Source organism: Malus domestica, chromosome 04 (genome assembly GCF_042453785.1).
Source record: "Malus domestica chromosome 04, GDT2T_hap1".
NCBI lineage: Eukaryota > Viridiplantae > Streptophyta > Magnoliopsida > Rosales > Rosaceae > Malus > Malus domestica.
In genome coordinates this window covers 27,744,580-27,770,556 of record NC_091664.1, presented here as the reverse complement: position 1 = coordinate 27,770,556, position 25,977 = coordinate 27,744,580, and the positions used below count along the sequence as shown (strand labels likewise).

Sequence of the window (25,977 nt, the reverse complement as noted above, 5' to 3'; positions counted from 1 at the left end):
CGGCTACAAACAGGAAACCCTCTAAAGTTATAATTATTGCAGACGTTGGATCAAATTTTAATGGCTCAGATGATCCCGTCAGAAGGATCCCCACCCTTTGCTCAGGAGGGGATCCGGTTCCAATTATACATGCTAATGAGATTGAACATTCCACCCATCTCCAACTGTTTTGATTCATCCCTATCCAGCAGCCCCACCTAAAGGAGTAAATTGAAATATAAAAAAAAATATAAAAAAAATATTAATTAATTAATTAATTATAAAAAATAAAAAAAAAAGCTAACTTCCAGATTTATTAAATAATAAAAAAACCTTCCATCCCTTTCGTCCCATAGATTGTCAATTTTCTGCTCAAAAGTTATTGCTTGTTACAAATGGGACAATTGGATGCTTCAATTTTACAAGAATAGTAGAAAAATATATAAGTGAATCAATTTAACTAACAATAATAAAACTTGTGCTCTGAAGCCATCCAATTGATTTTTCTCTGCTCTAATTGAGGGTTTTGGTGATGGCCTGGAACGGGAGGTGACAGCAAAGACGGCCGGCCGGCAAGTGTATGACAAATGAAGTTCTAGCTTGAGAATCAATGGGGGAAATGGCTTATTTTTCCTTGTTCTGGTCATCACCGAAAGCCAAATCGAATATCTGATTGTAGTCCTCTACAAAGTGAACATCAAGACCTTCTTTTACATTAGGGGCAAGCTCATCGAAATCCCTCCTGTTGGCTGCCGGAAATATGATGGTCTTCACTCCGCCCCTCCTTGCTGCTATAGTTTTCTCCTTAACCTAAATTGCATGCAAACATGAAGTTTCGATGAGTTTAAGATGCACCGTAATGTACTCGAAAGCATATCATAAAAAATTTGAAACTTTTCCTAAATGGAGAATATAATGCATCTTAAAATATTAATGAATGTCTGATGGCTTAAACATACCCCGCCAATTGGAAGGATCTTCCCAGTTAGTGTTACTTCACCGGTCATTGCTAAATCCTTCCTGACAGGCTTCTTCATGGCTATGGACAGCATGGATGTTATCATGGTGCAACCAGCACTAGGTCCATCTTTTGGTGTGGCCCCAGCAGGAACGTGTAGATGAAGCTTGGAATCGGCAAAGAAGGCATTGCCTGGATCTTTACCCATCAATATCGCTCTGGCAACAGTATGAGCAATTTGGGTACTTTCTTTCATAACTTCTCCAAGTTGACCAGTTACATGAAGGCCTCCTTTTCCCTCTGCTTCCTCAACCTGAGTGGTCTCTATATACAAGGTGGAACCACCCATGGCAGTCCAAGCGAGACCCATCACAACTCCAACCGGAGTCTGATCATAGAGGCGTTCAGCATGGAACACAGGTTTGCCAACAAAATCAGACAAGTTTGGTTCGTCAACCAAGATTTTTTCCACTGTTTTTGCTTCTTTACTCTCCTGAATTTTCTCTGTCTCTTCTGTATCCTGTAAAGACAAGTACAACCATTAAATCCTCAGTTGGTGAACACATATATTCGGATGGCAGAAACAGATGAAACAGGATTATATTGAGAGGCAGTTTAACAAGCTTCTTTAAAATAATAACCTTCTTAAACGCGATAGGTTGGAGGTTCACAAAGATTGCTAATATAGTAATATTACATGACGTAGAATAATTCTTAAGATTGCACTCAAGTTGCCACATTACTCAATACAGATTGCGAAAGTAACCTATACCGAGTAACTTTACATGTTACACATACCTTCGAATCCATAGGTTCGTCAGTCTCTGGAACCTCAACTTCACCAACTACAGGTTCGGCTGGGAGATCCTTCTCTAAGGATTCAGTTGCAGTCTGGTCATTGCTAGCAACCACATTTTGATCTACTTTATCAATATCTTCTACTTTGGCTTCATCGGTCTCTATGACCTGAGCTTCAAGAACTGCAGGTTCAACTGGGAGATCAATCTGACAAGTGGGAGACTGTATTTGGTCAGCAACCGCAGGTTCGTCTGATGCTCCTTGTCTAACAAGTTGCAGAGCTATCTGCCAGGCCATAAAAATAGGTTAAAGCAATAAGGTCTCAAATTTGTTCCACATTTCCAAGCAGTAGCTCTACGGACCTAAACTTTAAATCAAGTGGATAGAGTTTGATGGTTTGTCACATTGAAAATTTTCAAGTTTGTGGTAATGATATATATATATATATATATATATTGGTGACAAACCTTGCGGTAGATCTTTTCTATGTGCTTTTGGAGATTCCTAACTCCTGCTTCTCGGCAATAATTTTCTATAAGAGCAAGAAGAGCTGCAGTGGTCACTTCAACCTGTTGAGGTTCGATGCCACATGCTTCACGTGTAGTCTTCTCCAAATAGTCTCTAGCAATGTGCATTTTTTCATCAGTAATATACCCAGCTATGGAAATGACCTCCATTCTATCCAAGAGAGGATTTGGTATATTCTCCACAACATTTGCTGTACAAACAAACAGAACCTGCAACAAAATTTCCAAAAGCACAATAAAGTTAAAGAACAAAAGGAACAAAAAGAAACCATATGTAACCCTTATTATATTTCATCCATGCCGCAAGGCCCGCAACTTAAATTATAAAGATTCAAGTAAATGGAGTTACAAAGTAGGACATCTGAAGCATTCCCTTTCATTACATATTCTAAAGATTTTAATTATACTAGTTTAACCCTCACAAGAGTACATCAGATTGCTTAGAAATGAAATTATGCTACCAGTAAAAGTAGGACATCAAATGCCTTAAAATAAAAAACTAACCTTTGACAGGTCGATTGGAACGTCAAGATAATGGTCAAGAAAATTAGCATTTTGCTCTGGATCAAGAAGCTCCAACAAAGCACTTGCTGGATCACCAGCATGTCCCCTTCCCAACTGCCACAAGACAAGGCATAGTTAAATAACCATGAACTTATGGCAAAACGCAAAGCACTTCTGATTCTGTAAATAATCATTTCTGATATTATTGCTCACTCTAAAATACAAAAGAGACCAACAATATGACATCTCTAAGCCAACCAGATGTACCTTGTCAATCTCATCGATCAGAACTAAGGGGTTAGCTGTTCCCACATTTTTAAGGCATTGTACCATCTTTCCTGGCATAGCACCAATGTAGGTTCGACGATGCCCCTGGATGTAATTTAAAAATTGGTGTATAAGAAATAGCTCATGATGTATAGCTGTTACCAATATTATAGAGCACAAGCTTGCTAAATACCTTAATTTCAGCAACATCAGATAACCCTCCCACAGAGAATCGGTAAAAATTACGGTTCAAGGCACGTGCAATTGAACGACCAATGCTGGTTTTGCCCACTCCAGGTGGACCAGAGAGACAAATGATTTTTCCTGTGATAAATAAGAAGAATATTAATAATCCACACTGCTATCATCAAAACCAGCACAGATTTGTGGCATTTGTTACCACCTCATAAATAAATACAAAATAAGAGTTAAAATCAGTGTCCGAAAAACAAGGTAAAAAAAATGCAATGATGCAATGCTCCTAAATCAAGGTAGACAATTGTGAAAGATAAAAACTATACCAACCTTGTGACATTCCTCTGAGTTTCCCAACGGCAATAAATTCTAATATCCTTTCCTTTACATCATTTAATCCATAGTGATCTTCATCAAGAATCTTTTGCGCCCGAAGAACATCAAAGTTCTCATCACTGCATTTGGGATTTAGATAAGAGAAGTTATAACATTTGGAGATCTGCTAGAACGTTTAAAATACAATGAGGCATTGCTCCAATTAAATAACAAAATAGTTTTTACAAGTTAATAAGAATAAGATAGTAACTTAAATAATATCTCTTATATACCTATCGAAAATATATCTTTTATAGTTTTTTTTAAAGCTTCCCATGCTAGTCTCCATTATCTCATTTAGATTTATATAAACGAATACTCATTACAGATATTCCTATCCAAGTATGGCATGATGTTAAATTAACAATAAAGTGCCTATAATATAGTTCAAAGATTCCACACAGATTATTTTTATCATTCAGCATCTGAGCACACATGACGAAAAATATTGGAACGTCAAATATCCTTCGCTGTTTGATTAACTAAATTGAGTAGTGCAAAACCTGTAATTTCCCCAAGGAATGGAAGTCAACCAATCTAGGTAATTACGCGTCACATTAAATTCACTTGAACTGGCCTCCAACAGCTGCAGTTTTGTGAGCTCTTCTTCTATAACTTGCAACACATGAGGTGGGCATTTTTCCCTGTTTGGTTCAAGTCTCTCCCTGAACTTTGCTGCATCACAGGATCACAAAAATGATGCAACCGTTACCTTTATGAATATGAACAATCAATATTTTATAAATAGTTTATCAACGTTATCTACATACATGCTTGAGTCATACTCATTAAAACTGATAAAGCACCAACAGCGACCATGATGCACACAAATTTGCAAGCATGGTCACGAAACTTAATGTTATATGAAGCATGTCCTTGATGATATGCATTGTGTGATCCCACAATGCAATACATCAACATCATTTTGTCTTACTAAACATCTATTACAATATAAAGGGGGCCAAACATATATTCGTATTTGATTAGATTCATCGTAATGTAACAGCCCTTGACTTAGGGAGGGAAAACAACACACACACACACACACACACACACACACACACACACACACAATATCAAGGTTTGCAAAAGGGTTAACTTAATAAAATAAAACCAACCAGAAAGTGCTGTTTTGTCATCTGCCTCCAATCCCAGTTCCTGCATCATATGCCAAGTAAGTTCAAATAACCCCCTAGAATGAAATAAAGGAATTGATACAAAACCCCTCATAAAAGAAAACAGCTAACTGAGAAATCCTCATCCACATCCAACGAGGGTGTATGACATCACAAATGTCTGATGATGGTGGAGAGTGGAGAAAATTACCTTCTTTATGGCTTTAAGCTGCTCATTCAACAAGTAGCGGCGCTGCTCACCACTTATCTTCTCTTCAATTGCTTTTGCAATAGATTCCTTTAGTATGACGAAAAAGGAATTAGCAAACGAGAATCAAACTTTAATGGAGAATATATGCCGAGTACTAAACAAGGGGATATTGGCAATACATACCTGAATCTTGCTGATTTCTATCTCTTTCTTCACTAGTTCCAGTGTGAGCTTTAAACGTTTATAAACCTGAGCAAAAATTGCGTAGTTAGAAACCAATCTTGATATGATAAAATTGAATATATAGTCTATCTATCATCCCAGTTACAAATCGATTAACCAATACTTACATCTAGCTCTTCAAGCACTTCCTGACATTGCAACTTGTTGGCACCAGATATAGCAGCTCCAAAATCTGCTAACCTTGGAAAATTAAAATCACCTATATGCTGCACAAATAAAAATAAAAAGAGGGAAAACCAAAATGTGAGGAAAAAAAGATTTCACATATGTTGCAAGCAAAGAAATTTGTTTTGAAGTACTTAGGCATTCAAAAAGAAAGATACCATAAAATTCAAATATTATGAGAAACTCAACCTGATTGTATGTTTGAACATGATCCCTCCATAGGGAACTAGTCTTCAGAACGTCTCTTAAAGTCGATATAACCTCAAATGACGTTGCCTTTATGACATCATCATCCTTGTTATAGGGTTTGTCCTGAAATGCAAAGTATAAACCCACAAAAAAAAGGGAAAGATAACAATTTACTTTATATGTGAAACCTCCAAAAATTAACAATTGAATTGGTAAAAACAAAGACAGATGTGGACCTTGAGATGGTCAACTTTTACAGTCAGAGGATCCTCCTCAACCTGCAGACAAGCAATAAGTTTGCTTAGTTTAACTAGTACATACTAAGTTGTATTATAAATGTGTGTGAGTGTGTTTGCAATTGCAAAATCTACGGGAAGTACTTAAACACTGAAAAGTTTCACTAGAATCAAATGTTATAACCAATTCAACGAAATGTGTAAATGAACCACTAGACATATATGAGGTGATGAGCCAAAAAATAGGTGCTAAAATCATTGACCAAAAGTTCATGCTTACTGATTATTTTCCCTCACCATCTCTGTAATTCGAAGTCGCCTATGACCAATTAAAACAACGTGGTCTCCTTGAATGCTTGAAATCTGAAATATGAAGACAACAAGTATAAAAATTCATATAAACTGAAGGAAATTCTACCTTATATCTAGTTATACCACAGAATTAAGGGCATATGGGAGTAAATTAGATACCTGGGCAAGAGTACCGACTTCATGCAGACGGTTAAATAACTCCTTCCCTTTTAAGTCTGTTATGTTTTTTTCTGTTTCAGAACCTGAGACCACACTAGGATCAGTCCCAGGCTCATCCTTGAGAAGAAAAGCACCAGCATAAGGAGCTTGCCGTTTTTTGCTTTCTTGTAAAGCTGCCAACAACTTAGGATCCTACACGAGAAGCAATACATTAGTTAGTTCAGTAAGTGACAACTGCTGCATAACACCTTGCAGTAGCATCAATGATAGAATCAACCCAACAACCAAAATGCCAACTTGATTTCACTGTATCAACTAATCTCGTACCTTCACATAAATTGGCATGTAGAACCCAGGAAAGAGCGGTCGATGCGGCAATGGCAACGCTAAAACCTGCCCAAAAGGTGATCGGAAACAAAATGTTAAAGGATAGATAGGGAAGAATTCAAGAATCCATCATCCAATTTATATTTTGGCTCAGAGAACACACAAAATATCTGGCTTTCTACTCAACAAATCAAAACACTTACATAAGCAAATGCTACAAAGTTCAAGTGTTCAATCAAAACCATCCCAACAGCTAAAACATCCTTAACAACACAAACAACAACATAAACTGTTGCGAAAAACACAACAAGTAACAGTAAGTTGAAAATTTTCCTACTTCTTCATCTCCCTTAATCCAATCAAACTACTTTAGCATAACCAAAAGCCTGCAAATCCAAACCAACCGTTAGGTAATCTTCGGGTCGAGGATTCGTGGGCACAATTGCCGATGAAGATTTCGACTCGGCCTCCGCCTCGGCTTTCTTGACCTCAATTTCCGCCACCTGGTCAGACCCATCTTTCCCGTCCGAGCAAAAAAAGGCTCGGCCAACCGAATTGGGCCGAGTCAACCCGGTGAGTGAGCCAATAACTCGGAGAAACGGCGAAGCGGGCTCGGTGGGACCGGTGGGGAGAACCAAATTAGGGCCCAGGTTGTGGACTCGGCCCTGGAGGCATGAGGAGGAGGAAGACAGAAGCTTCAGCATACGTCTATGCAGCGAATCGATTGAAAAATTGTGGGAAAAATCGGAAACTGAATTTAGGGTTTAGGGTTTTTTGTGGGCCTAGCGGAGCAGGTAGTGGGTTCTCTGCTAGAGAAGAACCGCCATTTTTGTGGAATTAAAAACTGCTTGAAGCTAAAGAAATTAGGTTTTCCAAGCGCTGTGTCACTTAAAGCCCTTCATAAACCCTTGTCACTCGTTATTTTTTGTGACGAAAGTGCCCCTAGTTTGGTGGGCGCAAAATGCATGATGCATCCAGAAAACCCCTGAATTTTCCCGAGAAGATTTCTTCAAACTCTCCCCGGAAACAAACAGAACCTTCGGCTTCTCTGCTTCACGCTCTGCGTCTCCACAAATCTTACCCTGCAGTCCTTCAACATTCCGATCGTTTCTGGTCGGAGCTCAAAACATACCTGTAAGGCTCGACCTTTGCCGCACTTGTTCACCGGCTGTTCGATTCCGGCGCCCCGAGCTAGGGTTAATTCTCAGGTACTCAAAGAAGAGAGCTTTCTTATATGGGTTTGTTCGAAACAGCGAAAGGCTTTCGATTTCTTCGATTTTTCACATGCTTTCAGTGTGTAGCAACCATTTTTGTGCAATTTTGATTTATGGTATGTTGGTGTTGACACGTGTGAAAATTTTGAAGACCCATTTGGGTTTTGAGCTTTTCAGTGTGCAATTTTGATTTATGGTATGTTGGTGTTGACACATGTGAAAATTTTGAAGACCCATTTGGGTTTTGAGCTTTTCAGAGAGCTGGAAATTATGGGCTCAAATTATCGGTTTCGTCTTGTAATTCTGTGTGAAGGAAGGTGAAATTGCGTATGTTGAATAGGATGCTCAAGAAGCTAGGGAGTGGTTTAATGACATTAGAAGTCAAGGCTTGGCGGCCAATGTTATAACATATAATTCGCTGATTGAAGCTTGTTGTAAGGATGGACTGATGGAAAAGGTAAATGCTTGCGCAGTTTAGGGGTATATTCAATTGGGATTTTGAAGGATTTTAATTCTTTTAATGAATCTAGGGGTATTCAATTAGGATTTTAAGTGATTATCTGAAATTTAATGTGTATTCAATTAGAATTTTAAGATAATTTATTAAAATCCTTAGAAATCTGGATATAACTACTGCAGTATTTTGATGAATCATGCATATAGCTACTGCAGGGAAGAAACCTCAGGGCATCTTTGAATGTGATGACACATATGGAGAAAGAAAGCAAATGTAGCACCATAAAATGTGTTGATCACAGGATATTGCGTAGTTTAGAGTAGTAGGGCATAACTTTCTTGCTTGTATTTTGTGTTTTGAAAAGGAAAAGCAACCCCTCCAAGAAAGTGGATAGACAAAAAGAAAAATGTAGGCTTTATGATATTGGTATGTTCATTATTTTGGTCCAAAAAATTGAGTGTCATTCAATCTCATTTCTAAAATTGATTATCTCACATCAATATCTTCATTCCATTTGAATTCCGTTCATAACATTGTTAGTTTGCTGACGTGGCATACAAATCAATCTAACCAGGGCGAAGGGCTCACATTTTTTTGCAAGCCTTCCCCTATAAACGTCTTTCATTATTTGAACCTAAAATTTAAATTTGACAGCTTGTGTGTCATTTAGACATATTTTCATGTTTTGCTTTTCACCCGATATGTCAAATTAAACTATTATTTTATTACATTATCAAGACCAGTTCATTGAACGAACTCCCACTCAGACCAGTTCGTGAATGCGCTGCCCTCAGAGCTCCAACAAAATCCCTCACCGGAGGAGCATTGTCAAGATCTTTCTTCAATGAATACAGAGATTGCCTCTGCTTCAACTGAATCAATTTCATTAGCAGTAATCAAAATTAGCAACTCAACATGTGAACAAAATTAGACCAAATTTTTCGATTTTTCGAGCAACCCAATTCACGAAAACGCAAAGCTGACGACTTTACCTGAGCAACATGAGTGTCCTTGTGCCGTATGATTTCCTCCAGAATATTCCGTGGAGTGTTGCCCTCGTTCTGCAACTGGAACTCGAAAGGTCCCACATAGTGCTGAAGGGGTCCTGTGGGAGGCCTCCTCCTGATTCTAATTCCCCGACTCGCAGCCACCTCATTGTGGTACTGGACATACCCACCTCCCATTCCTTGATTTTCAGCTCAACTTTCTCCGGCTCCTGTTCACCTTCCACAGCAACCGCCGACGGCGGAGTGCCCTTAGACTCCATCTAATAAAAGACAAACAATTACCCAGAATTCAAACACCATTTCAATGCAGTTTAAAGTAAAATCCAACAAAAAGTAGAAGAAAATTAAGAAAAGACATTTAATAATTAGTAAAAAAAATTTGAAGCTGCTGCCATTGTGTCATTTCATATCATGCCACATAGGATTTGACATTTCGGTTGGAAACAATTAGAGGCTGTCTTTTTTAACTGTTATAGCTTATGTGGACAATTTGACATCTCCTGTGGAGATGCTCTTAGGTGGCGTTTGATGTGGACATCTACATCATTTGAATTAATCAGATTTTTAAATTTAGTTCATTATTTAATAAACTAATAATTAAGAAAAACTAATTAATAAAATGATGATTATGGTATACGAGGAGTATTTCTCCTTCTTTCCTTGGGTTTTGCAAATTTTTCAAATGATGTGGTTGTCCATATCATATTTCATCTAAAATGGTATAAAAATATAGTATAAAAACATGGTATAAATAACATTACTCATTTAAAATTCCAACTCCCATATTTGATTCCATCCCAACACTAGTTTAATACTTATTTATTGGACATGAAATCAATAACCTTGTAACATTTTAAAATATGTAAAATTCTGAGAGCAAACTTACAACAAAACGCAGCGTTTAGTCCGGTCACTCAAATCGAATCCCATGCAAGAAGCCCATGCATAATTAAAGTTTGAGAAATCTGGAGTCTGACTTTTCATTCACACGGCTCAGAGATTCTTCCCTGTTATTGGAAGCTTCTTCAATTCAGAGCTTTTCTAATTCCATCTCCATTCATCATACAAATCCAAAGTTAGGGTTTTTATTTTCTCCCAAAAACTCCAATGGATTTCCAGAAGAAGAGAATCCAATCACTGCTCTTCATTGTTGGCATCATCGTCCTCAGTATCACAGGTTTACAGAGATATATGTGCGTATATTATATATATATATACACACACACACATACATGTATATATTGTCAATTTATTTTTTCTTACTGGGAAAAACTGATGGAAATAATTTTAAAAATTGAAGTATTTTTTCCCCATTTTCTGGGAATTGAAATTTTTTTACGTCGGTAGGTAAAGATCTGCCCTTTTGCTGTTTTATTGGCTCTTGAATCCTCGCATTTGGTTGCGAATTAACAAAATGCAATGTGTGTAAATTAAAACCCCAAAACGCTAAGAACCCAGATGTGTAATTAGGATTTTCTTATAGGAATTAGGATCTCCGTGGTGATGTGATTATGCGTTGTGCGTATGAAAGTTAACAACAAGAAGTAACAGATAGCAATCACAAATGACCATAGTTGTACGGTTTACGATGTCTCGTCGTATTCCCAATCCTTCGGTTGATTCCTTAATATTTCTTTTGGTATGAATCTGAAGGAGGGGGAGTTTGATTTGTGCTAATAGACCTGAGCTGATGATAGCTAGAATAGCTTAAAAGGTTTCGGATTTAAGGGGCATCGTTTAAACAATGCTCGGAGAAAACCCAGTGGGAGAACCCCGACCGAAGGAAAAAGAGTACCACACCCACATTACACATGAGTATAGCATACATCCCCACATTACACATGAGTATAGCATACATCAGAAACAAAGATGAATCACTGTTTTGATGTTAATGTTCTGTGGCTGTTTAATGTGCTGATTGAATGGGGATGTAAATAAGATGTTTTATGTTCTTAATATTGTACATATGTGCTTGTTTAGACTAGAGTCTCGATTTTGTGCTCGTGGCATTTTGCGATTTACTAATATATATATATATGTGTGTGTGTGTGTAATGCAATATTCGGTTCTTGGTAATTTAGTATTTGACAATGTGTATCAAATACTTATTTGGATTATTTTCCTTGTAGCTGAAAAATGTCGGCAACTGGTTGGGGAAGAGAGTTCATCTCAGAGTGGGAAGTTTACATTCTTGAACTGCTTTGACATGAGTTCCGGAACACTAGCTTGTTCTGTCAAAGAGGGAGTGAAGCTCTATGTTAACAACATCAGAGCTTCTCATGTTGAGACGATGAGGCATAAAGCAATTGGAAGTGCATTGGCTGATGCATTGTCGCAGGGGATATCGGCTAAAGATGCAGCCAAACAAGCACAGAAGGCAGGAGCAAAGGCAGCGAAACTGGCAACACGGCAAGCCAAGCGGATAATAGGTCCTATCATCTCTTCTGGATGGGACTTCTCTGAAGCTATGTACTACGGTGGTGCAATAACAGAAGGGAGTGTCAGGGGCACCGGAACCATGTTTGGCACCTATGCTGGAGGGTTTCTAGGAGAGCAACGGCTTGGGAGATTTGGTTACCTTGTGGGAAGTCAATTGGGCAGTTGGGTCGGAGGTAGAATTGGATTGATGGTCTATGATGTGATTAACGCGGCGAATTACATACTCCAATTTGGTATACCCGAACAAAGTGAAGCTCGTGAAACTTCCGCTTACGAAGCCCCCGCGAATGAGAACCCTGAAGCTGAAGCCTATGAATCTTCCACCTATGAGAACTCCGAAACATATGAACATTCTGAACTGAGGTGAACGAAATGAAATATGGTCGTTCCTTTGCTTCTTTTCGCTCAATGTTATTTTGTAGATGCCAATGTTAGGAATGTCGGTATTACAAGATAGAGAATGCACAAAGTAAAGTAGAAAATGGACATCAAGAATTTATGTGGCTCGGCAATTTATGCCTACGTCCACGAGACAATGATTAATCTTAACTATATGAAAAAGATGAGTACAACAAGAGTAGTTTTACCAAGCCAAAGACAATGCTTGATGGATACAATAAAGTATAACACACTTTCTATCACTCTAAACTAATGCGTAGTGGAACACTCTCACTCTCACTCTTGGAGTGGAACTCTAGCTTTGGACTTGATCCTTTTCTACTCACTTCTTTCTTGATTGGTTACATCACTACAACATCACACCCATATTTATAGGTGAGGACTTGGCACTCTACTTGTTTCTAGTTCCTTCTACAAACTAGAACTAGTTTCTAATTTCTAGTATATTCTACAAACCTCTAGCTTAATTCTAGACTAGCCACAAAATTGTAGCTTCTAGATCTTTCCATTTGCAACCAAGGAAGCTAGTACTTTCTAGCTTCTTCCACCAACTTAATAACTTGCTAGAATTGTCTAGCATGCTCCAGTCACCTCACTTGCTTACTAGAATAATCTAGAACATTCATTATGGGCTGGACCATATACCAACAGCCAGTATAAGAAAATAGATTAGTTACTCATTCAAATATGTGTATACTTTTGCAGATGGTATTTCAATAGAATTGCATGCTTCGTTCTTACACTGAATTTTTTTTCTTCTCTCAAATGCATCTGTAAACGCCATTTTCCTATCGTTTTCTTGTACTTTATCCTTATTTTGTTATTTATATTCATAAAAATAGCGGAGGGGGTTGTAAGTTTGTAAGCATATCCCATGGATGTCTATGAATATTTTGAAGTAGAAGAGTGTCAAGAGACTCTCGCTTGGCAAGTTGGCAACCCAACCCTTGGGCCTTTGAACACACCTTCCCCAATAACACGCTTGGAGTGAGATAGGATGTTCCTACATTTGGGCAGCGCTAAGACAAAGACATTCAAGTGGCGATATTCTAAACTTATTACGTGTTGTCACGTAAGAGGTTTGGGACACTGTAACCTTCACATGCCTGTTTCATGGTAATTGGATTAATAACACACCTTCCCCACTAACATTGTTGGACTCAAATGGGCCTAATGTTCTTCAATTTGTGTCTGTTTCATTTTAATTGAATCTATAACACACCTTCCCCGATAACATTGTTGGACTGAGATGGGCTAGTGTTCTTAGATTTGGGCAGCGCTAAAACGGGGACCCTAAGATGACAGTATTCTAAACCTATTATGCATCATCACGTGGAATGTTAGGAGCACTGTAAACTTAGTGTCCGTTTCATATAAGTTGCTCTTGCTCATCACAAGCAAGAGATTGCAAATACAAATCGATTAGAGATGCTAAAGCTTAGGGATGAGTTAGGGGTGTCAAAAACTCGTGTTCCGATTTATCTATTTATATTCATGTCGGTGTTCTAAGTCAGGTAACTTGTCAGGTCCGAACTTTCCACTTGTAGGGATGACTGATGAGTCCTATCAAATTATGACTAAGGGGACAAATGATATCCCCGTGAAAAGAGATCTGAAAGCAAATTGTGAATTTGTGAGGGCCCAAGTTGCAGCAATAGTGTGGGTCAAAACCTGATAGGCCCATCATTCTCAGGGCCAGTGTGTGGCACATGGAGTCGTGTAGGTAACACACACTTGTTACTCAAATGACCACATTTGATTTGACTTCACCCTAGCCAACCAATGCTTGTGCCCTTTGCTTTAATTAATTCTTTTTATTTAAAATTCATAAATTGTAAGAAAAAAATAGGAAGCACTATGATTAATTAGTGTTTGATGGCATGGGCAGCAGTTGCTACACACAATTTATGATTGCAAAATATCAAATTAGGAGTGTGAATAGCATTTTTTTTGAAAAAACAAACAAAAATTAACACAAACAATCGAAGATCCTACTAAACAAAGACAAACAATATTAAATCCTAACACACAAATCATATATCTCAAAATTAATCCAAGACATCGACTTAACACATTTGAAAATTATTGTCAAGGCTTTTCACCAAATGCCCATGAAAATTTTACAATATAGGAGTGAATTTTGGAAGATATGTAGACCAGATTAAAAAAAACAAAAGTTTTAGTTCAAGTTAATTAACCACATTCAAACTTATGATTAATTCATAAAGCTTGATAGTCTCAGGTTAATGTAGGATATGCTAGGGTAATCACATTTTGGAAGAGTACATAGGTTACATCGTAAGTTATAGATAAAGAGATCACGAACAGTAACCATTATATAAAAATCTGGAACATTGAAGCGAAAGAAAATAAAATGGAATAGTACAAAAATAACCAAAATATTTAAATATGTTTTGACTCACTAAACGATCTCAACTCCCTAAATCCATCTTAGGTTGTGGGAAAAAAAAAAAAAAAGAGTTTGACTCATCTCGTCATTTCATTTCCAGAAAGGTATCTTGAATTGAAAATGGACTTTGAAACTTCTAACACACTATTTACGCTGCAATTCGCCAATCTAAAACTGCTTTTCCAGTCCTGCATCACCACATAAAATCGTATCTCTGATAGAGGCTTGACCTACTTCTATTGTTAGTTGTACTTTTATCAGAATGGTGTTACAATGTGATTTACCAAAATGTGATCACCCTACTTAATATTTTATGTGATTTTATATATATGAAAAGAAAAATATAAAACTTTCCAAAATGTTGAACCCACTATTTCTAACCGTTAGTGTTATCCACACATCTACTTTTACTTCTTACACATCTATTGTTAATTTATGTTATTTGATATTCTTTAATTCATCCTATTCGGTGGTTGAAAATTAAGAAAAACATGTGAAAAGTAAAAATAAATGTATGAATAGCACAACCATCTCTGAAAAAAGATCCCAAACTTCGGTGTCGAGTAGTCGCGGTACTGCTATTATTGGGAGTGAAAGTGGCCAAATTGGCCGAAAATGAAGACTTCTTCCTGTCCCTACACGCATGTTAAACCCTTTTTTATTCCGACCAAAAGGGACATAAAAACATTATCAAAACCCATATAACCCTATCAGTTGTCTACATCTATGCTTTTACTGCTTCCCTCAGTGGATTCTCTTTCAATGGCTAAAAAAATAAGACAGGCAACCTAATTTTTTTTTTTTAATAAAAAGGAATAATTGGTGTTCTAGCTGATTGAAGGTCTACGTGATGAGGTTAGGGTTTGATTAAATTTTTGTAGTATACAGTGCCACGAGTTATGGATGCGTAGATGGTGTTGTTGGATTTATCCAATATAAATCAATTTTTAAGTGGTTTACTACATGTAATAAGAATGTAATATTGGAGAATAATGTTGATTGTGATTTGATTTCTTAAAGATATCAATCTTATATAAGATGTCTTATATTGGAAATAGGATTGATGGAATCCTTAATTGAATATGATTATGATACTTAACTTGGAAGTTAATAAAGTAAGTTTAGGTTTCATGTATGGATGGAAACCCTAACTTTTAACCTATATAAAAACATCAGTCCCCTAGAACACACAACATAATGCTTCATATAGAGTAGTTGTATTTGACTAGGAGTTTATAGAAGATCTTGGTGTTGCCGTGCCCTGCTTGTTTCATGTTCGATATCCATGACCATCGTTGGAATCAGGTCAGTCACTCATTCGATTGTGTTTTAATTGTATAACCTTATAAGGCTAACAGTTGGTATCAGAGCCATTTGTTATATAATTAAAACGTATTAAGATTGAAGTTTGATTAAAGTTGTCCAGAAAATTGATGAACTGAGATTTAAATTTTTAAGTAACGTGTTGAGAGTACATACAATTGTCTTGAAATTTTGTGCAATTTGTCAACTCACATCCCTTCAATTGCCGTGAGTAAAGCATACATTGCAGTGATAATTCTTGAGCAATTGTATAATTAATATATTGTTGTTATGACCTACTTCCTGGGACCGCATGCCTCTTGTAACCAATTGAAGTTGGCTCTGATCATTCATGATAGTTTCAACTAAAACCATTATGTATGAGGTTTTGGCATATTAATAATTAAGAATTATACATTGCTATTGATTTGTGATATGATTTAGACGTGTATATATGCTCCAAATCAGTTATTGTCCTATAATATTCTACGGAATTGGGATCTCTTTTGCATGCGACAATTCTAAGAAATTATGCAGTGCTGAGTCATTCAATTTTAAAGAAGGAAAGTGGGTTATGCTCATGCGTATTGCTTTTCCACTAAAAGAGGTTTGGAGCCCATTGCAAGTATGCAATGAATTTATTATAAAAGTTGGTCTTTATGTATATGGGGCATAAAGTTTATAAAATCTGAGCCTGCATCGTCGTGTACCTGTGATTACATGGTGGTTTGATTGCCATATCATTTTTAACTATTTTACATGAATATTCATGTCAATTGCTTCAAGTCTCTAACCATGGAATATTTCAGAATTTTTATTTCAAATTTAATGCTAATTGTGGAGCCAAAAATATTCACAAGGCGACATGTGGATTTTTGACAAAAGAAAACAAAACTACCCTTGGGGCATACCGGGATTCCTACCCGCAAGCAGCGGGTAATTATCCCTCAACCAAGTCAAAAGTGCCCAAAATAGGTATCAACTTAAAACCTAATTTATTCATATATTTCCTATTTCATTATTTAGCTAATCAATTAGCTAAATACTATACTTATTCCATAATTCCTAAAACATTCCTTCTAAAATAATGATAAATAGCTAATTAATGGGTTAATTAGCTAATTATTCCCTTAATTAGCATTTAGACCTTTCACTTTACCCTAACTCCCACAAAAGGGCCGGCTATCCCCATTTCAAAACCTCATCCATCACCTTTTCTACCTTTTTCACCATTTCTTCCTTTTTATTAGCCAATAAATTCCATAACCACAAAAGCATTTCCTTTTATGTTTAATTAGCCAATTAATTGGCTAATTAAACCAAAACAAAACCTAAAACCCTACTAAGTGGCTGGCCATCCTTTCCTCTCCTATAAATTGGTTCCCATTTTCACCAAACACTAATTCCAACACTTTGGCAAAAATCCCAAAATTCTCTAAACACTCTTTCTCTCTAAATTCTAACTTTGGCATCGGAGGTTTTTCGGCCAAAGCCCCCCCATTCATCATGGGCGCGTGAGGCTCTTGGCCTTAACCTAAGGTGTTAATTGTTTTGTAGGTGCAAAATTGTCCAAGATCAAGGAGGAAGAAATTTGCATCCACACTAATATTTTGGTTGACCATGTATTACTATTGTATGAGTTGAAGTCATGAAGGTTAGGGTTCCTTTTTACACATCTAGCAGCTGCAGCCTACCACCTCAAGGGCTTCAAGGCGGGCTCTATTATATTACCTCGTGATAGACCTCCTATGTTAGGTGCGTCCAAGGTGGACATCACAATGGCCACACATAGGTCAATCCCTAAGATCACAAGTTCACGTGACTGAACTCGGCAAAAGTATAGGTTACGTACAATTATAATCTCAAGTTTTTCTTATAAGCATGTGTAGGTATTAACACTTGTTCTAACCTTGCATTGGAGAATTTATTGAAATTCCTTAGTCGAACAAGCCTAATGAAGAGGTTTGTATATACATCAGCATATGAAATTCTGGTATGATTTTTCTTTTGATCTTCATGATAAATTATATAAGGAATGGTTGTGTTGGATTCATGAAGTGTTAAATTGTTCCCGCAAAATTCAACCATGTTGTGATGTCTTTCTGATTGTAGGAGATGGAAATAGTCATATCCTATAATTTATCAATACTATTGGGATGTGTTGTGCCTATGATTGTGATAACATATGTTAAAGTTGTGTTGCAGGAATGCATATGCTAAGTTTATATATGTCTATATTTGAAAGCAGGTCAATATAAATTTTGACAATTTTTGTTATTGCATTTATAGCGTCATGGATATGTTTCAAAGATGTGTAAGGTGACACAATTTCTTCCATGACCGTGGCATATGATAAATTGTAACTAATTTGCTTGAACCAAATTTTTAATATTGTTAAGCAAATGGCATGTATAGTGTTGCTTGTATGGCTAATTTTGTTCAAGCATGAGATAACATATTTTTATTATTGCCGTGGGTTTTGGACTATAGTAAATTGTAGTTTTGTTTCCACTAATTTTTACGAGATGTAAATGAACTTTTATGTCATTAATAGCACAAGAAATATGCATGACTAATCAATCAGGTTTGTCTACAATTTTGCTTTCTTATCTCAGTATGGTCATTTAAACAATACATGACTAGTTAACTGTAAAACTTGATACATAATTTGTGGATTAACTGAGAATGATAGAAAGCATCCAGTGACAAGAACAAGGGTATTATACAAATGAATAAGGTTTGTAGTAATTATGTGTCAGTTCTCATTTGTATTTTTATCTATTCTTATATGAGAATTTTGGTTGGTCATGTGATTATATATATGTTTACAAAGAAGTGGTGAACATATGAAGGCATGAGGTATGTAATCCGTTCAAAGTATGTGGCTTAATTGATAAGCATGAATTTCAAACATGTATTATTGTTTGTGGTTTTTTCCTATGACTAAAGAATTTAAACAGTGCTTTGATAAGTAAATTTTTATGTGTCATAAGGGGAGAAGAAAAGAAACTTTTCAAGGAAAATGTACAGCAAATATTGGAGATTTTTTTATGGAAGAAAATAATTTTGGTTGTTCCTTTTATTTAATTTGGTATTTACAAAGCTAATGCATGATTTTAATGCTATGTTTAGTAGTTTTGTACTACGGAAAGAAATATATAAAAAGGAAAGGAACATGTTTAACTTAAGAAAACATTTGAGCAATTTAGTTTTTAAGTAATTGACTCCATAATGATAAGTATTGACATTCTTGTGGTGGAATGAAACTTGTTCTGTATGTGATTAATCTCTTTCAAGTATGCTGTCAGGTTTTTGAGATTAATTTAATGTCAAGGGGAGTCATGGAGGAATTAGTGCCATTTGTTGGCAAGATTCGAAGTTCGAATCAGGTTATCATAATTTTGTCACTTACATTTAATTAATCTATGTGACTTCTTGTATTGTTTCAGGGCGGAGTTGATCAATGCCTTTTCAACTAAGCAAGACACAACGGCTTAATTGACGATGAGACTATGTTTTTGAGTTACTTCGGTCAACTTTGCATCTTAATTAGAATAAAATGGATAATCTTCTTGCCTACACGTGTGGATTAGTTCTTTTAGTTTAATTAAGATGACATAATATGGGTTTTATTTCATCGAAGTTGTGAAAATCTTCATCTTGCCTACAGGTGTTGAAGTTTTTCATGAAGGTACTTTTGTGACATAAAATCTAGTACTAGAAACTAGTTAATTTTCTTGCCTACAGGTGTAAATTAATTTAGTTTCATAAAGTTTATTGGGATAAAGTTCCATGCCATTAGTGACAAATATTTCCACAATGAGCCCCATAAAAGGTTGTGGTTTGAAGGCATGAAAATCGGTTGCATCATGACGTATTTTGTGTCTCTTCATGAGACTTGTTGATGCAAAGTATTGGACCCATGAAGGTTAATCAAGGATTGCTAAGGTACGCATTGTTTAAATCTTATGCTTGTAAATCTTTTCAATTTGAACTATGATGTCGGTTTAGAGGATGAAATTTGACTACTAAAATTTCCTTTGGACATCGAAATTGAAATGATATGAAATTAAATTTGTTATGGATGCATAAATTCATGATAGATGCACCTAATTGTTTATGGCAGATTGTGTGTCTTGATTTAAATCGGGTGAATGACATGTCTAATGGTCACCAAATGATCTGAAATTTGGATATGTTAAACACATAGATGTCTAATATGTGTTCACAAATTTTCGTAATTTTCGCCATGTATTTTAATTATGGTGAATTTACTAGTAACCCATGCTCGTATAGACAGTTTTTACTGGCAGATTGTGTTGGTCTTTTTGAGACGTGACTTTGGACTACTATTTTGACCCAAAATGGCTCTGCATTTTTATTTTTTGAAGATTAGTATGTCTATTTTGATCAGTATAAATTTGGTAGCAATCAAGCTTGTAAATTAATTATGATAAATTCTAAAGTAAGTGTAACTCATTGCTGAAATTCTGTTTGACAACTTTATGTTGGTTGTGATGTCTATTTTATTATGTCTAATATATAAAGAAATTTTCTTTAGGTACATATTTGAAAGAATATATTAATGAGTGTTTGCCCAAGTGGGAAAATTAGTGAACGAAAATTGGGCTTCACACTCATTAACTTATTTGCAAGTGTAAACTCTGAAAACTTAGTGGGACTTGTTCTAAAATTTTGAGCACTAAGTGGACTTGCATGACTCTATTAAAGCATTATTCTATCTTCCATGAATTTGTGTTACTTGAATGTCTATTATATGTTTAAGTTGCATGAATGGATACTTGGTATATGCGTACATTTTTCTGTTACTTGCAATCATTTGGATTTCTTGGTTAATCATTTGTTTTGGGGCTCATAAGGACTTAGCACAAATGTAGACTTATTAATACATATATGATGGTTGTTGGATGCATGTTTTTTGTGGAACAACAGTGAATGCTTTCATTAAGGTAACACGCATTCATTGACTGAGTAAGGCTATTCTCAAAGGCATATTTTCAAAAATATGATTTAAGTATTGATTTGCAAATTAAGTGATGATGTTGCAGATCAGTGGGAGTTTGAGTTTCGTGTTAGTAATGCCTTACATTTGCAGATGACCTATAAGGTATAGAATCTATGTATTCATTAAGTCACATTTTTTGTGTGCTAGTCAATTATTTGATGAAATATATATTAGATATCAAGTTGTTATCAAATTGCATATTAAATGGCATGGCATGGTTTGTGCACTGCCTTAGTTGTGAGGATTTCCATTGACACGCCCCGACCCTGATATTCCTCTAATACCAAGATAGACACGTGCTGGCCGACACCCGATGGTGACGAAAGCCATTAATTGATTACAAGAGTAATGATTAGAAGAAAATATTCATGAATAATATCATAATTTAAGAGTAATTAACAAGGTTTAAGGAAGTGTCTAGAGTACACAAGACACAATCTAAAACAAGATTTACAAAAAGGAAAGATCATTACAAGATATCACACAAGTGAGTGATAGATTGCTATTGGTAGGGGTGTGAACACAGGAAAGAGACAAGAACAACGTGCACAAAATAATATTTGTATTTGATGATTTTGGGTTACAATCTCTCTCAAATTTGATCATCTGATTCGATCTCCGTAAGATGTTGATTTGTGGATGTGCGATTGATCCAAAGGGCCGTTGGGGTTGATCTAAGGATGAACGTTCTTCAAGGGCCGTGGGCTTGATCTTGAAGGTGGATTTGAGCGGATCTTCAAGGAGCCGTTGGGGCTTGATCTTGAGGATGAACGTTTCTTCAAGGGTCGTTGAGGCTTGATTTTGAATAACGGTGATGAACGGATCTTCAATGGGCTTTTGGGCTTGATCTTGAAGAACAGTGATGAACGGATCTTCAAGGGCTTTTGGGCTTGATCTTGAATAACGGTGATGAACGAACCTTCAAGGGCTTTTGGGCTTTGATCTTGAAGGACGGTTGGATGTGTGGATTTGTCGACGTTGTTGATCCAAAGGGGGCGTTGGGGCTTGATCTTAGGATGAACGGATGATGAACGATGAACACTTTCTTCAAGGGCTGTCGGGGCTTGATCTTGGAAGAACGATGAACGAAGAACGAAGAAGGCTTTCTTGATTTTTCGGGATGAATGGATGATGAACGATGAACACTTTCTTCAAGGGCCGTCGGGGCTTGATCTTGAATTGGTGGAACATTGTTGATCCAAGGGCCGTCGGGGCTTGATCTTGGAAGAACGATGAACGAAAAACGAAGAAGGCTTTCTTGATTCTTTGGGAACCTGGATGCTTGAGAGCTTCGAAGTTTTAGAGCTTCAGAGCTTCAAGGTGTAATATGAATTGGTCCCAAATGAATGAAATTGGCTTCTATTTATAGAATTCCAAAACTTGATTTTTGGGATTAAATAATCAGATGAAATAAATCATTTCTGCCGGGCGTTGACACGTGTCCTGCTTGATGACTTTTCCAACTTATTTCAATTTTTTGTTTAGACACACGCTACGTGTAAAAATTATGTAATACATGAGCGTTGAAACTTTGATTTATCGGTCAACATTTACTTACCGAAATTTTGATGTCTACAAGGGGAATGCCTCGTATGCCGTCTCGTAGTCCTCGTTTCTATGACCTGAATGGGGGCGTAAAACAAATGTGAGTGGACCAAGTTCATATATACAATAATAATAAAACAGTTATCAAAGTACTAACTCCCACAGTTTATATAATGAAAACTACTAGCATAATAAGTGATGGATTTAATAAAAATCCTAGCATGCCAAAAATATCTCCAAAAGTTATATCAAGGAAAAACATCGCGGAAATCAAAACAATAAACGCATTGTAGATCGTCTCGTAAGCACGGTGTGCTGCTAAAAAGATCACTGAATAAATATAACTCTTGGCCCAATACTTGCTCCGTGGTCTCTGCTCCCGTAGCTAGAGATTACCAACTCTCGGCCCAATGCCTGCTTCATGTCCCTCAGCCCGTAGCTAGGGATTACCAACTCCCGGCCTAAATGCTCACACTAGATCCTCGTCCCAGGCAGCATAGTGTCCTCTAGGTATGCACAAATAGTTACGCCTCTCATAAATAACCACTTCATAGTATAAAGTCATCCATCGTCTATACTATAAAGAGGGGTTTCTAAAACATGTTCTAGCATCCTATCGTCATCCATCAGATAGTCTACCAGATCATGGTTTTTATAGAAAATACGATATATTAAAATATAGCTCAAAATAGGCTAACATTTATTTCCTCACCAAAAACACGAGACGAATTCAATAAATTCAGTAAACAGGCTTAACATAAATCGAATCATAAATTCGTAGGCATGCTAATCATTTATGCAATTAATTTATAAAATCATGTAATTTTAGAAGGGGTCCACTCACAAATATTCCTTAGCAGAAGAGTCAAGCGGATAAGGATTAAGGATTTCTCCACTAGCAACTTTACCTAGGCACAAAAATGTAATAAATAAATAAAAAGGATTTTCTAAAAGATTGTGCTTGAACTAAATAAATTAAGGGATTTTTCTAAGGTTTTAGGGTAAAAAGGCTTTAGGGTAAAGAAATGAGGTTTGGGCTTAAGCCCAAACACACACACACACACACCACAAACACACACACACAAGCACGGCATGCACATGCATGCATGGCATGCATATACACACACGCACACACGGGCTGCATAAAGGCCAGCCCTCACAACACACACTCTCACCACAAAGGCCCTGAGCCTCACAAAATAAAAGGCTAGGCTTTAAGCCCTTTAACAAAAACCGGCCCAAGGCCCTTTGGGGTTTTAAAAACAACATAACTAAAAATAAAAATCAAGCGGGTTAGGGTTTTGGGCTGAGGCAACACAGGCCTAAGGCCCGAGGGGGAGGGAAGGCCGGATGGCCTGGGGTTTTGCCGAAGAAGAAGGCCAAAGCTGCTACAACTCCGGTCACTTGAAAACAGATGTTCTAGACTCCGATCTAAGTATGAACATGAAGAACAAGAGGAGAGGAAGAGATTGCTACCTTCAAATAATCGTAACACAGTCGAAGGTGACCGGAAATCCCCTCAAAACTGACGGGTTTGCCGGAAAAACGGGTGTGCTCAACCCAACTCGTTCCAAGGTACAACCTACGTAAAGAGGGAAGGATTTGATTCAGAAAACACAACCAAACATCACTCTAAGAGAGAGAATGAGAGATTCGTGACTTACCCCAATGGAAAAAGAGAAAAGGTTCGTCGAAACTTTGCTCCGTGCCGTCGAACTCGCAGGGCAGGGGTCCTGGGCTCGTTGCGAGCCTCCTCGATGGTGACACGGTCCTAATGTCCAGAGGAAGAGAATGATGTGAGAAGTAGAGGGAGAGAGGTACGGGAGAGCTGAGAGAGAGCTACGGGAGAGTTGAGAGAGACATAGTACAAAGAGAGAGAGAGAAAGAAGAGAGAGGTCTCGAGGGGGGACAGAAAGAAAGAAAAGATGGGTGAATTAGATGGTTGCCACATGGCAGTTTAAGGTAAAATAACAAATAATACAAATATTTGGGGGTGGTTGTAACATCCATCTTACCCACAGGTGTTGGAAATCACTATGAAAGTAACTGGTATGATGCATAGATCAGTGTCAAAAACATGTTAATTCATCTTGCTCACAAGTGTTGAATTAATTTGTTTTATGAAGTTTTTGGGATATTTTACTTGGACATGTGCCTATTTGGTATTTTCAGTTGTGTCTGTTGGCTACAAACATTGTTTGTATTGTTACTGATCTAATGAAAGTGATGCATGATTGTTTTGGAGATGTAATCACACCTGCAAGTTATGGTGGTTTCATTAGATATGAAGGATATCTGTATTAGCAGATTTAAGGCTTGGAATAAGCATAAAGTGTAACTTGTTCGTTACAATAAGGTGAACCTGAGATGATATAAAGTAAGACGGTTAATTTAAAGTTTCATCTTTTGATCATAATTTGTGTTTCATGTGAATGCGGATCTTAGCATGTGTGATTATGAAGGTTATGGGTTGTGTCAATCCTACAACCTTGTTAGTTCTATGTTAAGAAATTCATTTGACCGAAATTGCATTAAGGACGAGATGTAATCACTGTTACATGGCCATTAAAGTGACATTAGTCTCCAATCTCAAGTGTAAACATGAATATTTCATTTTGTAGACCAAGTGGGAGAATGTTGGATTTATCCAATATAAATCAACCCTTAAATGGTCTACTACATGTAATAGGAATGTAATATTGGAGAATAATGTTGATTGTGATTTGATCTCTTAAAGATATTAATCCTATATAAGGTGTCTTATATTGGAAATAGGATTGATGGAATCCTTAATTGAATATGATTATGATACTTGACTTGGAGGCTAATAAAGTAAGTTTAGGTTTCCTTTATGGATGGAAACCCTAACTTTTAGCCTATATAAAAACACCGGTCCCTATAAGCCCTAGAACACACAACATAATGCTTCCCATAGAGTAGCTATATTCGGCTAGGAGTTTATAAAAGATCTTGGTGTTACCGTGCCCTGCTTGTTTTCGTGTTCAATATCCATGACCACCGTTGGAATCAGTTCAGTCACTCCTTCGATTGTATTTTAATCGTATAACCTTATAAGGCTAACAAATACAAGTAATTCTTTGACGTATTAATCTCGATTGAGTATGAAAAAAAAAGGTCAAGCTAATTTTATCGGAAGAAGTCACCCATGTAAACCCTAGATTATATATTGCATGAAAGAGATTTTTTTTTTTTTTTTTAATAAAAGTTTAGAGAGAGGGGAGGTTACACCATCTTAAGGTTAGAGGCATACTACAAACCTCTATAAGGATCTATAGAAAGAGTCTTGGTCCTTTTTTTAGTTTTTACAGATCACACATCAAGAGGGATTGTCGACAGGTAGACTCGAACTTAGCTTTTGGTCTGGCGAAGAGAATGATCTTTAGCAATTCAACCAACTCTCGTTGACTGCATGAAAGCGACTTTCATGCACTTCCAAATTGTCTTTGCTTACAAGAATATGTATATCTTTAGAGGTTAAAAATATTGGAATAAGTCAATATTTAGGACAAAAGGAATGTAAATATTTTGTAATTATTAGAGTCATGTTTTAGGAAGGATATTATGTCCTTTCTTGTTTCCTTGGAGAACAATGATTGT

At 36.7% G+C, this 25,977-nt stretch overlaps 2 protein-coding genes across 4 annotated transcripts; one reads left to right on the top strand and one right to left on the bottom strand.

Moving 5' to 3' along the window:
* Positions 1-274: 274 nt before the first annotated feature.
* Positions 275-7,892, bottom strand: LOC103408525 (lon protease homolog, mitochondrial). Of its 2 annotated transcripts, none has more exons than XM_029101414.2 (19): positions 6,965-7,892; positions 6,561-6,626; positions 6,234-6,425; positions 6,060-6,125; positions 5,763-5,804; positions 5,527-5,649; positions 5,280-5,378; positions 5,113-5,178; positions 4,930-5,016; positions 4,722-4,761; positions 4,107-4,278; positions 3,559-3,683; positions 3,227-3,357; positions 3,034-3,138; positions 2,767-2,880; positions 2,203-2,472; positions 1,736-2,020; positions 939-1,457; positions 275-789 (listed from the first exon to the last, which is right to left on the bottom strand). In XM_029101414.2, the coding sequence occupies exons 1-19, from the start codon at positions 7,262-7,264 to the stop codon at positions 604-606; spliced, it is 2,988 nt and encodes a 995-aa protein (XP_028957247.2). In that variant the 5' UTR covers positions 7,265-7,892; the 3' UTR covers positions 275-603. The 2 variants fall into 2 exon arrangements, with proteins under 2 accessions (XP_028957247.2, XP_028957248.2); XM_029101415.2 differs by having other exon boundaries at positions 7,693-7,855.
* Positions 7,893-10,162: 2,270 nt separating this feature from the next.
* On the top strand, positions 10,163-12,267 carry LOC103419476 (uncharacterized). 2 transcript variants are annotated; one of them, XM_029101747.2, is made up of 2 exons: positions 10,163-10,431; positions 11,368-12,267. In XM_029101747.2, the coding sequence occupies exon 2, from the start codon at positions 11,445-11,447 to the stop codon at positions 12,042-12,044; it is 600 nt and encodes a 199-aa protein (XP_028957580.2). In that variant the 5' UTR covers positions 10,163-10,431; positions 11,368-11,444; the 3' UTR covers positions 12,045-12,267. The 2 variants fall into 2 exon arrangements, with proteins under 2 accessions (XP_028957580.2, XP_008355793.3); XM_008357571.3 differs by having other exon boundaries at positions 10,164-10,415.
* The last annotated feature ends 13,710 nt before the right edge of the window (positions 12,268-25,977 follow it).